We start from the raw sequence: 20,374 nt of genomic DNA, 5'->3' as shown, positions 1-20,374 counted from the left end.
TGGAGCCGTAGCATTGTCTCTTTCTGCCACAGAGCTACGTGAAATAAGCTGCAGAAGGACGAAAATCTGGGCCAAGTTACAGAAAAAAATGCAAAGAAACAAATTGGACGTGCATTTGAGTTAATCCCCGAGAGAGAGAGAGAGAGAGAGAGAGAGAGAGAGAGAGAGAGAGAGAGAGAGAGAGAGAGAGAGAGTGGCGAACTGTCAATACCATGCAATCTCATTTACTCATACACAACCCACGCCTTCGAAAACTGGCTATCTCACGTGCAAAATTCTACACATAGGTCTCTTTCTCTCTCTCTCTCTCTCTCTCTCTCTCTCTCTCTCTCTCTCTCTCTCTCTCTCTCTCTCTCTCTCTCTCATAGGCTACATTTTCTTACCATCATATCTAACATCCATTCACTCAATATCATCTAAATACTCTCCCTCTCTCTCTCTCTCTCTAATTCACTCACCTTTCCTACCACATACCCTTCCAGTATCCATTCTCTCTCTCTATCCATACCATCTAAATACACTTTCTTCTTTTATAAACACAGTCACTGCCTCCACGTTCATTTATTTACACTCTCTCTCTCTCTCTCTCTCTCTCTCTCTCTCTCATTCTTACTGCCATGGTACTAAGTGAAGTGAAGGATGGTCCAAATATAGCGCTTCACTACACACTCAAATCGCTGTTTCTTACGTGCTGGGGGATGGCTCAGGCTGCTGGTGTGGGCGTGGGTTTGCACTTGTTCTTACCCAGGAAAGTGTAAGTTAGGTTCGGCTAGGTTTGCTTTCTTAGTGCCAGGTCGGTTTGTTAGTTAGGTCAAGATGTTAGGTTAGGTTAGGACAGAATGGGTTATGGTAGGTTACAGAAGGAAGAGATGGAAGGAAGGAAGGAAGGAAGGAAGGAAGGAAGGAAAGAAAGAAAGAAAGAATGAAAGAATGGGTTGTTAGGTTCTGGTATAGAAAAAAGAAGGAATGGAAGGAAGGGAAGAGAGAAAGAAAGAATGAAAGGAAGGAAGGAAGGAAGGATGGAAGGAAAGAAGGAAGGAAGGAAGGATGGAAGGAAAGAAGGAAGGAAGGAAGGATGGAAGGAAAGGAAGGAAGGCAAGAAAGAACAAAAGAATGAAAAAAGACAGAAAGACAAAAGGAGTGAACGAAGGGAAGAAATAAAAAAAGAAAGGGAAAGAAAAGAAAATGAAAAATGGGAAAAAAAAAAAACAACAAAGAAAATCAAACTTAGTGCTCAGTACAAAAATTATATACAAGACAGCACGAAAATTTGCCCCCCCCCTCAAAACAAAAATAAATACGGTACAAAATCTTAAAAAAAATATATATATATATCAAAACCGCAATAATGGCGAGTATCCTAGTCATAGAAGATTTTATTATTATTATTATTATTATTATTATCATTATTATTATTATTATCATTATTATCAGCTGCCTTGCTACAGGATATTGCCACTGGGACTGAGGCTTGGTGATATTAATGTAGATTTTGAGTGACAGGTAAAATTTTTGGTTAACAGGTTATGATGGAATTGCAAAGGCTTACGTCCAGAGAATTTAGGTCCGTATCCTCGACGTTTAAGTTCCCTAACACCTCTTCCTGAGCGATTTATGGTTAAGGAAGCTCCCTAACACCTCTTCCTCTGCGATTTATGATTAAGGAAGCTCCCTAACACCTCTTCCTAAGCGATTTATGATTAAGGATGCCGCCTAACACCTCTTCCTAAGCGATTTAGGGTTAAGGAAGCTCCCTCACACCTTTTCCTATGCGATTTATGGTATGGTTAAGGAATCTCCCTAACACCTCTTCCTAAGCGATTTATGATTAAGTACGCTCCCTAACACCTCTTCCTAAGCGATTTATTTTGCTTATTACGCCATACTCTCCACTTCCGTGTCATTTAAATCATTCAAATACCACCATATTCAGCACAGATAACATACACACTGATATTAACCAGCCATATCCAAAAAATAAATCGCTAAGGAATAGGTGCTAGGGAGCTTCCTTACCTGACGAGAATGTAGGCCTGTGAGTTTTTATTACAGGATTAGAGGTTTATTATATCCTCGATGTGAAGGAGTTTCAAAAGCTTAATTAGCCTCATTAATAATAGAGGTCCTTTCCAAATAACTATGGGTAATAATAATAATAATAATAATAATAATAATAATAATAATCCCCGTAATTGTGATACAGTAATAATAATAATAATAATAATAAAAATTCCCGTAATTGTAATACTGTAATAATAATAATAATAATAATAATAATAATAATAATAATAGTAATAATAATAATAATAATAATATAATAATAATAATAATAGTACCGGTAATCACCATCATCATCATCATAACTGAATATATATAGCCTACACCAACACACCCAAAATCATAGACTAATACAAGTATAGTAATAATTATCATCATCATCATCATCATCATCATCATCACCACCACCATCACCATTTATCTAACCCAATTTCCCAACAACACCGGAACATTACTTTTATCCCGTAATCTGTATATCATGAGGAGATTATCAGCTTCTGGTTATCATTTATTTTTTATATTTACCTGCACCAATATCAGTTTATGTGTTACCATTATCAGCTACCGTTACTTCGTTATATTAGCTTCCCGCATATTACTGTTAAAAATAGGAATGGACTATGAGTTGTGAAATTATTATTATCACCACCACAATCAACTAACTTAATAACAACAACAACAACAATAATAATAATAATAATAATAATAACAATAATGACTGACGATGATGATGATGATGTGGAGGAGGAGGAGGAGGATAGCATCATCATCATCATCATCATCATCATCATCATCACCACCACCACCACAATCACCACCACCATCCTAACCCCACTTCCCAGCCCAACACACCCTCCACGGCAATCTCTACATCAACGGTATGAAAAGATTTAGTAACTTTTGGCTACCCTGTACGTTAGTCAGTTTGCACCAGATCTGTCACGTTCTATCACATTGTCATTAAAGTCTATATAGTGGAGAATGAATGAGTTATCTATTTATGTGGCTATCTATCGTCGTAATCATCATCATCATTATCATCATCACCTACTTCTTCATTCTCTTTGTCTACATAATCACCACCACCATCATCAGCATCATCATTATCGTCATCATCATCATCTTCTTCTTCACTATTTCTGTCTACATTATCACCATCATCATCATCATCACCACCATCAACTTCCTCTTCTTCATTCTCTTTGTCTACATCATCACCATCACTATCATCATCATCATCATAATCATCACCATCAACCTCTTCTTCTCCATTATTGTCATTATCACCACCACCATCATCATCATCACCATCATCATCATTATTTTTGTCCACATCATCATCAATATTTCTCTCCACATTATCACCACCACCACCACCACCACCACCACCACCACCACCATCATCATCATCAGTTTCGTTATTAGCATATCATTACGACTATCATCATCATCATCACTACACGGCGGGTCATCGGCGTGAAGGAGTAAAAGCACGCAGGCTACGGGAGCAGAACAAGTAGCCTAGTTATAGATGTCACGCTGGCTAAATAGGCTATGCAACAAAATAAATCAACTCTGGAACTGTCTCCCTCTGTCTGTATTTCCTGCTTCCTATGATCTCCAGTCTTTCTAACGCAGTGTGTCCAGGCATCTCGAAATGAACGGATCTTGAATTTGGCTCTCTCTTGCATTTTTTTTTCTTGGAAGGAACGGTTTGCGGGCTCCTGGCCTTGGGTTCCTTCTTCCTTGCATTAAAAAAAGAAACTTCAATATGACAACTTTATACCATGCTATATTTCACTCCCGGTCGATACAGACGATTTTATTCAGCTTTGGGGAGATTTTTCCACCGGGTGTTTAGGTCTTGATAGAGTCTTCATCAACCCCTTCATCACTAAGCCGTCAGCTGAATAAAATCGTCTGGACATGCCAAGAACGCAACATAATAACGTCACTGAATGGAAGGGTTAACACATCACACTATACATGTCTTCATCATCAACCCCTCCACCACTAAACCGCAAGCTGAATAAAATCGTCTGGACATGCCAAGAATGCAACATAATAACGTAATTGGATGGAAGGGGTAACACATCACACTACACAGGTCTTCATCAACCCCTCCACCACTAAACCGTCAGCTGAATAAAATCGTCTGGACATGCCAAGAACGCAACATAACGTTATTGGATGGAAAGGGTTAACACATCACACTATATATACGGTACGAGTCATTATCAACCCCTCCACCACTAAACCGTCAGCTGAATAAAATCGTCTGGTTCGCACTATAAATAATAACAGAGCAATGGTTTGTGAAATTAAGGGGAAAAGGCCATATTAACAGGAACGGAACATCTTTAGTTTTGCTTCAGACAGACGATTTCCTTCAGCTGAGAGTCATCCCTAGGCCTACGAAGCGTCACTACTGCTGCGATTAACCCCCTCAGAATCAGGGTAACTCTGGTAGCCTATTCCACTTGAGACCAGACGGTTTTTTATTTTGTCTCGGGTAAAGACTGGGGATTTCCTTCAGCTGAGACTTATCCCTAGACCTACGAAGCGTCACTACTGCTGCGATTAATCCCCTAAGAATCAGGATAACTCTAGTAGCCTATTCCACTTGAGACCAGACGGTTTTTTATTTTGTCTCGGGTAAAGACTGGGGATTTCCTTCAGCTGTGGCTCATCCCCAGACCTGTGGAGCGACACTACTACTGCGATTAACCCTCTCACGACTGGGGGAACTCTGGTTGTCTTTCCACCTAACGCCAGACGATTTTATTCAACTGGGCGAGCTAAAGGAGCAGGAGAATCAATATTGGTAGCACTATTAACCCTCTGATGGACGGGACAGCTCATTTACTCCACTGCAGCTGCCACCAGACGATTTTATTCAGCTGAGAGTGAGTCATGGAAGCCCAGGTGGGTGAACTGTTACGCCACTCCAATAACAGGGCGAAAAATAACAAAGAACGAGAGATAAATGATAAAAAATAAATGATAACAGCTGACTAGATTACAGGCAGACCTCGTAGCTTGGTGTGTGTGTGTGTGTGTGTGTGTGTGTGTGTGTGTGTGTGTGTGTGTGTGTGTGTGTGTGAGAGAGAGAGAGAGAGAGAGAGAGAGAGAGAGAGAGAGTTGTCTAGTGTATGAATATGTATAACTGATATCCTACTTATGAATAATTTGCATACATACATACATAGAGAGAGAGAGAGAGAGAGAGAGAGAGAGAGAGAGACTGTGTGTGTGTGTGTGTGTGTGTGTGTGTGTGTGTGTGTGTGTGTGTGTGTGTGTGTGTGCGTGTAAATTCCATACCCAAATTCTGCCTATTTATGAATTTTCTCTATAGTCCTTATATTTACGTAGTGGCTAAGACTTTTTATACACTTATACGTCTATGAACATGTAACCCACTTTATAAACCTAATAGCAGTGTAAATAAGTTCCTATTGGCCTACGTATGCACATATAAGCCAGTCAATAGCCCTCAGTCTGCTGGTGTGGGCGTGGCGGCAGTGGGAGTAGAAAACGGGTCATGAAGAAGGGTAGACACTAGCAACTGAGCCTCACAAAACACGAACGTTATATAGATATCTCTCTCAACGCTCCTATACCCCTGCATCTTTAAATTCAACAGGCTTTTATACAACCTCTCCAGACGCCTCAATACCTTCTCCTTAATTTCCCTTTAAGGCGCGGGGAACCTGTCGTCATCAGCGTAATGCCACCACCAGCGTGTATTCCCGCTTTAAAGTGTATGTGTTTTTTTTACATCCGTTCGCACCGCCGCCTCTCCTAGCAACATAGCGGTGGGAAGGTCAAACACCCTCATCTGCGGCACATTCACAGCCTCACCCCACCTTCCGTGTAGTCTGGATTCCCTGTGGTCTGCCCTAATCACCCTACCTTCCTTAATTCATCACCCTGCACCCTCATCTGCCTCACATTCACAGCCTCACCCTCGCTTCCGTGTAGTCTGGATTCCCTGTGCTCTGCCCTAATCACCCTACCTACCATAATCATCACCCTACACACCCTACCAGACGTAAACTCTCACATTCACAGCCTCACCCTACTTTCCGTGTCGCCTGGGTTTCCTTTAGTCTACCCTACACACCCTACCTATCCTCATCATCACCCTACCTACCCTAATCAACACCCTACACACCCTACCCACCTTAATCATCACCCTACACTTCCTACCTACCCTAATCATCACCCTACACACCCTACCTACCCTCGTCATCACCTAACACACCCTACCTACCCTAATCAACACCCTACATACCCTACCTACCTTAATCATCACCCTACACACCCTACCTACCCTAATCATCACCCTACACATCTTACCTATCCTAATCATCACCCTACACACCCTAATCACCCTACACACCCTACCTGCCCTCATCACCCTACACACTTTACCTGGCCTAATCATCGCCCTACCTGACTTGACCCTGCCTCAATCACGTCCTTTTTAAAATGCCTATTCACTCTCCTTGTATAAGCTATTTTTCTTGGTGTCTGAGTCTCCCTAGCACCTATTCCTTAGCGATTTATTTTTAGATATGGCGGGTTAATGTCCTTTCGCACGTTATCTGTGTAAGGTGAGGCGATGTTGAAGAATTTACACAACGCAGAGGAAGACAATAAGGTGTAAAACGTAAAATAATTCGCTAGGGAAAAGGTGTCAGAGACCTTTTTAACGACGAAAACAGGGGTGGTAGTAGCAGTAGCAGTAGTACCGTAGTAGTAGTAGTAGTAGTATAGCCTTAGGTTCATGTGAAATGTGAACCCGGTGTACTGCAGACTATTATCAGCCCTTCTCCAGCAGTCCATCATCTTAATTTCCGGGATAGGGAAGGAGATGAGGGATGTTTGTGTAACCAGGCAGAGAAGCCACCAAAACATATCGGTGCCACCACACGAAGCCGTCCCTCTAGACACCCAAAACTGCCATAAAGCTAGATATACAAAACGAGGCATATCGATAATGTCTCAGGTAGGCTAATCCTATCTCCTTGGATGCCTACAGGTAAATAGAGATGAGAAATGATACCTTTGAATCTACGCAGTCCACATCTAGCAGTATTTTAGCTACTGTCTCCCTCTGTCTGTATTTCCTACTTCCTATGATCTCCAGTCTTTCAAACGCAGTGTGTCCAGGCATCTCGAAATGAACGGATCTTGAATTTGGCTCTCTTTTGTATTGTTTTTGTTTTTTTCTTGGGGGGAACAGTTTGCGGGCTCCTGGCCTTTGGTTCCTTCTTCCTTGCATTAAAAGAATAAAATACTTGCTCCACTACAGTACAATCAACCAAAGAAGTACCACACCCTGGGGATCGATGGTAGTGAAAAATGAGCGAGTTTTGCAGACACACGAATCCATTAACACGCTGCCTCAAAAAAATATACCCCCCATTATGTGACGTGTTTTTGCTATTCCGCGTCCTAATAATTACCAAGGACAATATTTGCAGTTATAATTACAAGGTGCCCCAAATATCACAACGCTTCGTCCTTGTTTCAGAATAACCCCGATACTTTTTTGGCTGACTGTACGAATCTATTCCTCACATGCCCTACCACTACCACGCCCGAACTTAACCTGGGGAGAAATTCGTAGTCTCTGCTGTAAATATACGTCATTCACTTAAATTTGGCCCAGAGTTTCATTTGTAGCTGATTTCACGTTGCTCAGTGGCAGAAAAAGATAATACTGTGGCTCAAGTCTCTGTAGCTCTTCTTCGTGACAAGCATCACATTCTAGTGCTGATCAAGTGTTACAGCTCAGCATTCATGACAATTTTAGGCCAAGTGAACAGAATATTGGATATGCTGTGGTAGGAAAAACCTGGTAAGTTTCATAAGCCCGTAACAGCCTGAGTACAAATGAACTTATGATTAACTCTGTCGTAAATACCATAACTTGCACCGGACTGAGGATGTGAAGGTGACGAAAACTTTACATGTGTGATAATGCATACCTTCATACCGTATTATTAATGGAATTTTTTTTTTGTTAGATATTAAAAAAAGGGCTCAATGACGTAAGAAATATTTGTATGGTAATAGTACTTAAGAATAAAAAAATAAAAAAACACTAAGTTATATGGTATACGATAACCAGTGAATGGAAACGGTACGATTGTAAATGATATATACACATAAATTATCGATCAGTTTTATGTATACATTGTTTTTTCGTTTTGCAGGTAGGGGAGAGAGAGAGAGAGAGAGAGAGAGAGAGAGAGTGTGTGTGTGTGTGTGTGTGTGTGTGTGTGTGTGTGTGTGTGTGTGTGTGCGCATAATCCTCCCATCACCTCTGCTCTTCATGCACAAACATAAACCCACATACAACAAGGAATTAAATGCATGTTCCTTTGTGAAAATAAACACTGTTCTACATTCACCAAACACTCCTATCACCTCTTACCAAAACATCTTCTTCCACATACCCACAACACACAACGATATTTCTTCACACACTCCCTTCAGCTTTACACACACAATCACTGCCTTCCTCCACATCACTGCTACAACGCCTCGCATCCTCTTTGCAGCATCCCACAAACAGTTCAATACACTCTCCAGTACATCTGATCATTACAACCTCACCCACATCACCTGCCTTCCTATTCTTCAGCCTTTTCACCACTATAATATTCTCAGAAATATCTTTAATAGCAATATGTAACACAAATGCTTATCACAGGAACAAGATTTATTATATTTACATTACTAGGTATCACTGTTACCACGCTGTCTAGGAATACGGGTAGATATTTTTCGTTACATGCATATCATAATTTTGCCTTAATAAAGCTTTCACAAGTAAGGTTATGTTGCAATAGGACGAGCTTAGACATGAAGGGAAGGGAAGGGAAGGGTAGGGTAGGGTAGGGTAGGGTAGGGTAGGGTAGGGTAGGGTAGGGTAGGGTAGGATTGGGTAGGGTAGGGTAGGGTAGGGTAGGATTGGGTAAGGTTGGACAGGGCAGGGCAGGGTAAGGTGGGGTACAGTAGGTATGAGTGGGAGGGGTAGGATAGGTAGATTGGCTTAAGGCAAGGCAGGGTAGGACAAGGCAGGGCAGGTTAGGTTAGGTCAGAATAAGGTACATTAAGTTAGGATGGATTAAAAGTTAAGGTAAACTACCGTACTTTTGAGTTTGGGAAGTTAGGCAAGTTTCATGATTGGGTACGGTATACAGCCTGTACATTAGATCTGGATAGGGTACGGAAGGCTAGGCGAGGGTAAGATAGGATACGTTAGATTGTTAGGTTAGGTTAGGTTAGATTAGGGTAGGGTAGGGTAGGATGAGGTGGAGTAGGGTAGGATGAGGTACAGAAGGATAGGTTTGATCGAACAGGTTAGGTACGGTATATAAGGCTGGGGTTGGTTACGTTAAGGTAAGGTAAGGTAAGGTAAGGTAAGGTAAGGTAAGGTAGGGTAGGTTAAGTATGGTCAGCTATGGGAAGGTAGGGATAAGCTCCAAGAAGACAAGTTACATATCCCAGGTCGTCAGGGTAAGGCAGTGTAGTTTGGCACATAATGATGAATATAAACGGATCAACTCAGTGTAGTAGCAATTCTAATTAATATAAACCTAAGACACATAGCAAAGTGTTCTCTAGTTGACTCCATGTTACTGGCACCGTATTTATTTCCTGTTCACGAGGCCTATAGTTTCTTCACCTTAACTTGGCCCAGATTTTCGTCCTTCTGCAGTATACTTTTAGCAGCACAAGGCCAGAACGAGACAATACTAGGCAGCTACCTAACACCGCTTCCTCAGCCATTTAGTAGTAGTAGTAGTAGTATAGTAGTAGTAGTAGCATTTGGGGTGGTATGGCTGGTTAATATCCTTTGGTAGGTTATTTATGAAGAGTATGGAGATGTTAGAAGGCTTTATATAACACAGAATAAGACAGTATGGTGCACTCGGCAAAATAAATCGCTTAGGAAAAGGTGTTTGGGAGCTTCCTTAACCGACGAGAATACGGCCTTACATCCTTTCCATTATAATTCTTCCTGATCAGCACCATAGTCTTGTGTTAATCTCTTGTTACACCTCAATATTCAAAGCTGAGATGGTAATTTTAGGCCAAGTTGGAGTGAACAGGGTATAGGAACTGGGGAGGCTCGGTCGGCAGCGTACTCGTCTCCTGATGCACATGCCTTAAGTCTAGGGTTCGAACCAGGCTGTGGAGGACACTGGGGGTTGTTGATAGTGTGACCTTTCCTGTGTTTACTTATTTTCACACCCTGTCGGCTCTCTCCCTGACATACACACTCTAACACACACAAACATGGGCTTTACAACGTTTTCACACCCTTACTCATTCGTACTTCCCCAGCATGATCAAAGGTTAATTCTGTCCATCACTCTCCTTTGGTGATTTCCTGCAGTAGAGATAAAAAAAATACAGACAGATAATCGTGGCCTTGGGAAGCTGCCTCACACATCTTTCTCGCCTGTCAATTTTTGCACACGACACGGTAGGCTAATATTCTTAATTAATTCTCTTACCGGTACTACGATATCTCTAATTAAGAGAAGCCTGTAATGACAACAAAAAAGATATCCACAGCTAACCTAAGAATTTTCTCCCCTTCAAGACCACCCCTTGTTTTGAACTTTACTCATTTCCGGAGATATAATGAAGTCCATTAGAGATTTCTGGATAAACAAGGGCTTGATAAAACCTTCATTAGCAATACGAAACCCTCCCTGAGCCAAGAAAAAAAACGGGGGGAGGGAGGGAACAGACAATATGGTGTAATCACAAAGAAAGGGGGAAGGTGTAATGGCAGGTACGTTAGGTAAAAATTAAACAAAAAGACAAAAATATAATGCTATGTGGTGCCAGGAAGTCTTCTAAGTCCAAGGGGGCAATAAAAAATCACACACACACACACACACAAACACACACACACACACACACACACACACAGCCATTCCCTCTCTCTCTCTCTCTCTCTCTCTCTCTCACACACATACACACACAACGGCCTATTAATAACAAGTTGCTATTCTCTCTCTCTCTCTCTCTCTCTCTCACACACACACACACACACACACACACACACACCACACATACACACACAGCCATTCCCTCTCTCTCTCTCTCTCTCTCTCTCTCTCACACACACACACACACACACACACACACACACACAACCATTCCCTTCACCCTATCTCTCTCTCTCTCTCTCTCACACACACACACACACACACACACACACACACACACACACACACAATGGCCTATTAATAACCTCGCACTCCTCTATGGCTTCGGTCGCTTCAAGAATAATAATCACTTCGCTCCGTACAAAAAGGACCCCCGTACCCTTATCCTCAATTCGTCCCTATTCCTGCCACAGACACGGGATTCTAGGCAGCCCGGGATTAACCTCTCGAATTAGGATTAACCACTTCACTCCAACGACCTCTTTTTACACCTGCTATATCGTACTCTCTTTTTACTTTACCTCTCTTATAATTGCTATACTCTTTTTACTCTGTCTCTTTTTCATCACTGTTATACTCTTTTTACTCTTCTTTATCACTGCTATACCGCACTCTTTTTACTTTACCTCTTTCATAATTGCCTTACGCTTTTTACTCTGCCTCTTTTTCATCATTGCTATATACTCTTTTTACTTTATTTCTATTCTATAATTGCTTTCCTCTTTTCACTCTATGGCATCTCTTTATCAGTACTATATATACGGTACTCTTTTTACTCTCTTTCTATAACTGCTACACTCTTTTTACTTCTTGTTCATAACTGCTATTCTCTTTTTACTCTACGGTGATGGAGAGGGACGCCTTCACGTGGTGGCACTGATATAGCCAGGCTGCCCCTCTGACTGGTTATACAAACGTTCCTCTACTCCCTCCCTATCCCCCGAAGGATGGATGGTGAACTGCAGGATGAGGAATATTTCAGCCTGCAGTCCACTGGGTTCACATTCAGACAAACCCGGAGCTACAATACCCACTAGCCTACTCCCACTCTAACTTTTAACCACAGAATATGATGCTAGTCACGAAGAAGTGCTATGGGGAGGATGCAGCGCCGGAGCATTATTTTCTGCCACTGAACTCCATGAACAAAGTTACGAAAGGACAAAATACTGGGCCAAGTTGAAGAAGAAGTAGTAGTAGTAGTAGTAGTAGTAGTAGTAGTAGTAGTAGTAGTAGCAGTAGTAGTAGCAGTAGCTCAGGTGAATGTGAACTCAGTGGACTACAGGCCTAAGTACTTCTGCAGTCCACCATCCTCATTAGGGGGGATAGGGATGTAACCGAGGGACGTTCATAGAAGCAGGAAATTGAGCCTCCCTGGTGAGAGAGAGAGAGAGAGAGAGAGAGAGAGAGAGAGAGAGAGAGAGAGAGAGAGAGAGAGAGAGAATCGTCAGCAAGAAAGAAAACAAACACACTTCCACAGACAGAGGGTTAAGGTACGAACAGAAAAAAATAAAATACTAACGTTTGATTACCCAAAATTATATATCTGAGAAAGGAAGTGTACCTAAGATCAATAACTGGCTGGAAAGAATGATAGACGGCTGAATGGAGGGAATTATAGATGCAGAAATGAAAAAGAATGACTGGCTGGACATATGAGAGAAGGGAATGATAGATAGTGAGGATGATTATTGGCTGGATAGGCCTAAATGAGAGAATGATAGATACTGAGGAGGGATTATGGCAGATTATAGAGATGTCTGGACGGAAGAAATTGTAGAAATTATAGATCTACCTGTATGAATGTAAAAATTGGTAGATGAAGACGATGATTAAATGGAATGAGAGGTATGAATGTAAAAAATTATAGATGTTAGCTATGCATATATGGAAGGAATGCCATATATAAAAGGAATGACGGATGTACAGACGGAATGAAAGATATATACTGTAGAATGAATGACAGATGTACCGTATGGAAGGAATAATAGATGTATGGATGGAATGATAGATGCACCGTATGGAAGGAATGATAGAGGTATGGAGGGAATGACAGATGTAGGGAAGGAATGATAGATGTATGTATGGAAGGAATGATAGATGGATGTATGGAGAGAATGACAGATGTATGGAAGGAATGATAGATGTATGTATGGAAGGAATGATAGATGTAGCCTATGTATGGAAGGAATGACAGATGTATGTATGGAAGGAATGATAGATGTAGGGAAGGAATGACAGATGTATAGGAATGATAGACATATATATGGAAGGAATGATGGTTGTACAGTGGGAATGATAGATGCATGTATGGAACGATTAACACTCAATGATGTATGTTTGGAATATATGATAGATTTACCGTATGTATGGTAAGAATTATAGATGAATGTACCGTATGGGAAGAATGATAGATGTATGAAGGGAATGACATGTATAGAAGGAATAAAATGAGAGGAATGATCGATGTATAGCCTAAAAGGAATGATGTATGGAAGGAATGAAGGATGTATGGAAGGAATGATAGGTCTAGATATATGGATGGAAGGAATGATAGATATATGGAAGGAATGATAGATGTACAGAAAGGATTGACAGGTGTATAGGAATCATAGATGTATGTATGGAAGAAATGATAATGTCTGTATGGACGGAATGACAGATGTATGGAAGGAATGACAGATGTATGGAAGGAATGCCAGATGCACGTATGGAAGCAATGATAGATGTATGTATGGACGCAATGATAGATGTATGTATGGAATGCATGATAGATTTATAAAGGGAATGTTACAAATACAGAAGGAATGATAGATGTATGATATGAAAGGAATGCTAACTGTATGGATGAATTATATATGTGGTCCTATGTATGAAGGGAATAAAGAATAAGTGAATGGAAGGAATTATAGTGTACATATAAACTACTCTTATGCATGAAATGAATGATAAAAATATGCAAGGAATGAAAGATGTACGAAATATATAATGGCTATATGTAGGAATGTATGGACTGAATAATATATAGATGAGGGAATGTATGGAATGAATAACAGATGTAGGAATGTATGGAATGCAGGTGACATACAGCCGTGGTATGATTTTCATGACAGACATGTCTGAACGAAGGAAATGATGGTTTTCTGACTGAAGGAAATGACAGCCAGTTCAATACAACAAATATACGGGCAACTGCTGGCCCAATGGATTACGGTATGGAAATATATACATCATACAAAGATGAAAAAAATACCGGAATACTATTAACAGAAGACTGGGCAGAAATAACAACAGATAATGGCCTGTCTGAATGACACCCAATTATAAAAAAATGAACACACACACACACACACACACACACACACACCTACATATATATATGGGCTATATTATAACATATATATATATATATATATATATATATATATATATATATATATATATATATATATATATACAGTATGTGGCCTACAGGCTATATATACGATATATTTATATACCGGTATATATTGCCTTCAAAAGCTTTGAATACGAGGCTTGGGCGGGGGAGCTGGGTACGACTGAAGAGTTGAGAGGAAGGATGGGACTGGACTGGACTGGTATAATAAGGAGGGCTGGCTTGTGTTGGTTTTAGCATGTTGACAGGATGCAGGATGACAATTGGGTACGGAAGGTGAAAAGTGTGAACGTCAAGGGTAGGGTTGCGAGACACAGACCAAAAAAGACCTGGGACGAGGTCATAGAGTGTGGCCTCTGGGACAAGGGACTGAATAGGCAGGGTGCCGGAGATCGAGCAGCGTGGAGAGTCGCTATCAGGTGATCATGGCCGTCGCATGCAAGCATGTCGGAGCCTTTATAAACGACACGACACGATACGATACAAGCCCCCTCACCACGAGGACGAAATTTAGTTTGTTCTTGCTACTGCCAGGCGACTTTATTGAGCTTTGAACCTATTCTGAGTGGGTTATCATTAGAGTAAAATAAATAAATACCGTAATTATAGTCTTCACTGGATCTTTCAGACAGAGGACGGGTCTTTTTAAATTCTATTGCTCCTAGTCAAACAATTATATTATATACCGTACAGTTTTGGAGTTGTCGAACTGGTGGGATTTCATACAGACCCATACTCGTACATACGGTATATACGGTACATACATACATACGGTACATATATATACACGCAGACCCCGGTACATGAACGCACATACTCATTTATACGGTACTGGTAAACACATACACGGCCTGACAGCCTACTACAATCAAACATAAATACAGCCTTTAGCAACCCATTCACTACGAGGTCTTTCCTGATCTGAATATAATCGTGTGATGGCAGAATGAACAGCTGCACCAAAAATAAATGAATAGAAATCATCATGGTGAAGGGATTGGTAACTGGCCCGCATCTCCGAACACTGGGGCAATAATAATAATAATAATAATAATAATAATAATAATAATAATAATAATAATACAAGGCTACCCGTCATCCGTGAACCAGGTAGAATGTAATAATAGTTAGATGGAAACTTGACTATTATCTACCCATCCTGCATGACTCCCAATGCTGGTTGTGTGACATGTGAACTCAAATTGACTCTAGACAACATTTAATAACAACTTTTCCTTCTACAATCAATACTTTCTGAGATATAAGTTTTCCACACACACACACACACACACACACACACACACACACATACACATACATTTCGTACAAAAATAATGACCATCGTCTTCGTCTACCTGCCACAATAACCCTCAATCCCCACGCCTACGTAAGATTATTTTTAGCAGGAAGGAGAAAGACAAGGTGCAATAGGCTAAACCGACCCCTGTTATTCATCCTCCAAAACCCAATCTTCGTGTCCGGTAAAACTGCGGCACGTTATTTTGTTAATCTGCTGGGGACGACGATGGAATAATTTACCATCCATTCTTTTCATACCTACCTTACATAATATTTATTTTAATGTATGTATGTACCGCATGTATGTAGGCTATGTATGTATATCTTTTTTATGCACGGAAGAAGGAACCAAAGGCCAGGAGCCCGCAAATCGTTCCCTCCAAGAAAAAACAAAAACAAGATAACAGAAGATCCGTTCGAGATGTATGTATGTACCAGTATATGTATTTTATTTTATTTATTTGAAGGGATAACAAGGACAGGTGTGCAATATTTCCCCGTTTCTTTTCCTACCTAAACATACAGGTGAGCAGGATCGTTTTATCACTTGACGTCCCAGGTGTTTGGACTGCGATAAACACCGTGACGGGTTCTGATGGGCCGACATTGGTGTGACCTTGAAACAACCCCTTCACCCCGACGACGGTTTTCTATTTCATTCTTGCCACCACCTGACGATTTTATGTAGGTTCCTGGTGTTTTTTTCCATCATTAAGTTTATACGAAGTGGAAGGTAAGATAACACCTTTACTTAACCCTCTCCTTATCACGAGGCTCTCCATGGCTGAATGAAATTGGCAGAAACACACACACACACATACACACACAGTTACTGTAGCTACTGAAAGGGTTGATACGATACTAGCCTGTTAACGATCTATCTATCTATAGTCAGGCGCCTTAATCCCATACGGGGTGGCCACAAACAGATCGCCTCCACGTCGTCCTGTCCCCTGCCATTTCGCTGCCCTCCCTGCAACTTGCACGTCCCCCTTCTCTCATAGATTAACTTTCATGTATTACGGTACTATTGTTATTTTCCTCCTCAATTATTCAAAAACCAGGTGTAAAAATATTGACTGAATTGTATATTTTGTTTACACGTCATGTATAATAAGTATTGTTAGCCCCTTCAGTCCGATGGCGTCTTGTTTATTTTATTTGTTATTACCAGACGATTTTCTGTTCTGTAAAGGTCTCCCAGGAGTGTAAATACAGCCTTCATTAACCCTATCTCTAAGTGAGAGAAGAGGTATATCCTAAGCTGAATAAAATCATCTAGAAATAAATAAATAAATAAAATAAAAGCTAAACGGGTTAAAAATAGACTGATATTATTGGCACGTCACAGGCAAAACAAGAACTGAATTCCTGTTTTATCTACTTCTTTTACTAATGAGATTTTGGTTCAGCGCTGACATTTAAATGAACGATGGCTTTTAACCCCTTCACACCGAGGACGTCGTTTCTAAGCCCTATTTCCCTGCTACCGATGCTGCCAGACGATTTTACTCAGCTCGAGGGATTTTTCTGATCTAGTGGGGATTAGATACTGATTTAATTAACCCCCTTACTCTCCACACAAGACGGTTTTCCTAAGTACAATAAAATCGCCCAGTAGTAGCATGAATAAAATGATATGGACAATGAAGGGATTGATGAAGGTAACTACTTCATTTCTGTACCTTCCAACTTCTTCAAAATGGTGTACAAACATGCAATGGGTTATTTATTTATTTATTTTATACAAGCGTACTGTATGGTGTATTTCTTAAGTTAAAAATACAGCTTAATAGTACTGGTATTAAAATGAACACTTAACGATTTCGTGTACAGTACGGTAATTTTTCAGTTTCAGTGTCATATAGATTCTGTTTAAACATTTACGTACACATTTATTTTTGAAAAGCGGGACTGAAAGTGTAATTCTCACTCAATAAGGGCAGTATGACTTTTATTATTTTATTTCCCTAATTTTCAAACAGCAAAAGCTTTTAAAATATTGGCTAGAGATCTTCCGAAGAGAAATGTGATGCTATTAAGGTGAAATACAGAGCCAATGTAGTGAAAAACATGCAGTATATTCTCTATGGTATTAGCTATGATTTTCACTGATTTTGCTGTACATATTCATAGTCTTTGTGGATTTGTAAATAGATTCGGATTTATTAAGAGTTTGTAGTATACTGATAGATTTAATTTTCAGTGTTAAACAAGGTTAGTTATAAATTTCGCTGTTCCATCTTATTATTATTATTATTATTATTATGATGATGATGATGATGATTACTTGGCCACTTCTTCAAACACTATACGTGGGACTCCATGGATTTCCCTCTGTACTGAGCTTTATTATTCAGATTTTTTTGACTACCGGTATTTACTTGTTGTACAGTTCCTGATGTAAAATGGAACTTGATGATGGTACTATACAGAAAGTGGACTTGTAACAATTTTTGGCATTAATTTTCTCATCTCTTCAACCAGCAGCACTAAGTCACAGGTATGGAGTGACATTTATTATTATCATTACTATTATTATTATTATTATTATTTGAATGGACGTATATAATTATTAGTGTTAAAAAAGAACTTGTTATAACCCTTACCTGTCTTCACTAACTATTATTCATATTTATTCAAAAGATACCTTATATGAATTTTTAATAAGACTTTTTGTAGTAATAAAGGATTCACTCCTAATGGGCATAATTATAATGGTATAAACTACCAGCATTTATCAAATTTTCTACTTATTTTTTCCACGTCTCTTCAAAACGTAAAATGCGAATACGGATGAAGTTTTAAAATGATGTTTTTTTTTTCAGAACACAGACATAAGGTGTATATCTCAGTGTTAAAAAGACGGTGTGGTGACCCTTACCTACAGTCTCTCACCTTGCACCCCTGCCTCACTCCAGCCTACATCACCCTGCCTCACTCACCCCCCTGTGTACCTACCTCCCTGCCCGCCTCACTAACCCCATTTTCCCTCGCCCTGCCTGCCTCCTTGCCTCACCCTTACCTACCTCGGATCTGGTAGTACAATCTTCTTGCTGGCCCTGGCCGCTGGGGTGGCCTTACTCTTTTCCATGGCCATTAAATAACTCACATCGGCCAACACTGCTTCTAGGTCGGCCATCTTGCCTCTTGTCTTATTTAGGTTCCACAACTACACAAAATTAACAAAACAGATCACCAGGCCGCCCCCCGAACGGTAAAACACAAGGACTTTATTTGGCCAACACCAGCATCGTATCAGACATCACATTTTGGGGAATTTTCGGGTGATATTGCCACATTATACTGAGATATTCACTTTTACGGCGCGTATACCCTCCCTCCACGACGCTCAGACCAACACTGTAAACAAGAGGGCAGCTCGAGGGAAGAGCAGCTGCGTGCTTGCCAAAAGTCGCTATATTTTACCTTGTGCCTCCATTTATCCCCATTTAGTTCCATTTCCCTGTTCTACACCTTCATTCATAATCTAAAAAGTTGTGTATAAATCTAAGATACATATATTTCCCACTGAACACCTCCAGCTGATAATGGGTGGGAATAATCAGCCACATCCATTAGCGCAGACGCAAGGGAGCCGCCCAGCAGCACCGAGTTTGTTTTTCCAATATTTTCCCCGTACTGCAGGTCGTGGTGTTACATTTTCTCGGAACAGGGCAGGGTTAATGGTATGATATATACATTTCTTTGCAGTCGGAATCCTAAGAAGAAATGCAGAGCTGGATATGGGAGGCTAAATAAGCAGGATGAGCAGACGACAGATCAGCTGATTTCTGTCAACCTCCTTACTCCTCTTCCTCACCTGTTGGATATCGCTCTCTCACCCCTACTTCACTCTACCCCAGTTTTCATTCATTTTTTAACCTCTCTACCCGATCATTTTCAGCAGTACATTCGTGGGATAATTAAAGGCGTGGATGTATGCCAACAAACTCATTTTCAAAGTTTCACGTTGTTGTTTATATTCATTACTTTATAATAACGCGAAGGTGTAGGAGGAAGGAAGCAGGAGAAAGGAATTTAAGAAAGTACTTGACCCGGATTCATAAACAAACTTACAATCAATTTCCTGGCTTAATTGAAAAGGTTCGTTTTTCCAGAAGTAAGAGAGTCCAAATCTAATTCCCATTTTCTTTCTGTTCTTCCCACAAAAACACTTGTGAATCACAACAGGTTATCATCGTAAGCTTGTTTGTGAATATGGGATGAGAGGCTGGTATTCTCATCGGTTAAGGAAGGGCCCTAACACCTTTTCCTAAGCAATTTATTTCGCTTATTACACGTTCCTGTTCCATTCTGCGTTGTATCTATCCTTCTAACATCGTCATAGTCTGCATAAATAACGTGCAAAAGGATGTTAAATGACCATATCCTATAATAAATCGCTAAAGAAGAGGTGTTAGGGAGCCTCCTTACCTATGGGCCTTACAAACTTATAATCAGGAAGAACAAGAAACATAGTAACATTTTAAACTTTTCCTGTCCATCCTAAAAACCGTTTCAACAGAAATATTGTAAGAATATTTTTAAATCTGGCCTCTAGGGAGCGTAGAGCACGGAAGACAAATTTTGACAACTGCCGCCATAATAATAATAATAATAATAATAACAGTAATAA

The 20,374-nt window shown here is 40.3% G+C and overlaps 1 protein-coding gene across 1 annotated transcript in view; it reads right to left on the bottom strand.

Moving 5' to 3' along the window:
* Window positions 1-18,893, bottom strand: part of Gprk1 (G protein-coupled receptor kinase 1) — a 219,458-nt gene extending 200,565 nt beyond the window's left edge. Inside the window, exon 1 of the mRNA XM_080275484.1 lies at window positions 18,765-18,893. Within this exon, the coding sequence (XP_080131610.1) occupies window positions 18,765-18,877 (113 nt within the window). The 5' untranslated portion in view covers window positions 18,878-18,893. The remainder of the gene's footprint in view (window positions 1-18,764) is intronic.
* Between the last annotated feature and the right edge of the window lie 1,481 nt (window positions 18,894-20,374).

This window comes from Coenobita brevimanus, chromosome 61 (assembly GCF_032717465.1).
Source record: "Coenobita brevimanus isolate Jiangsu-jjx chromosome 61, ASM3271746v2, whole genome shotgun sequence".
Classification (NCBI taxonomy): domain Eukaryota; kingdom Metazoa; phylum Arthropoda; class Malacostraca; order Decapoda; family Coenobitidae; genus Coenobita; species Coenobita brevimanus.
This window is presented reverse-complemented; position numbering and strand designations above follow the sequence as displayed.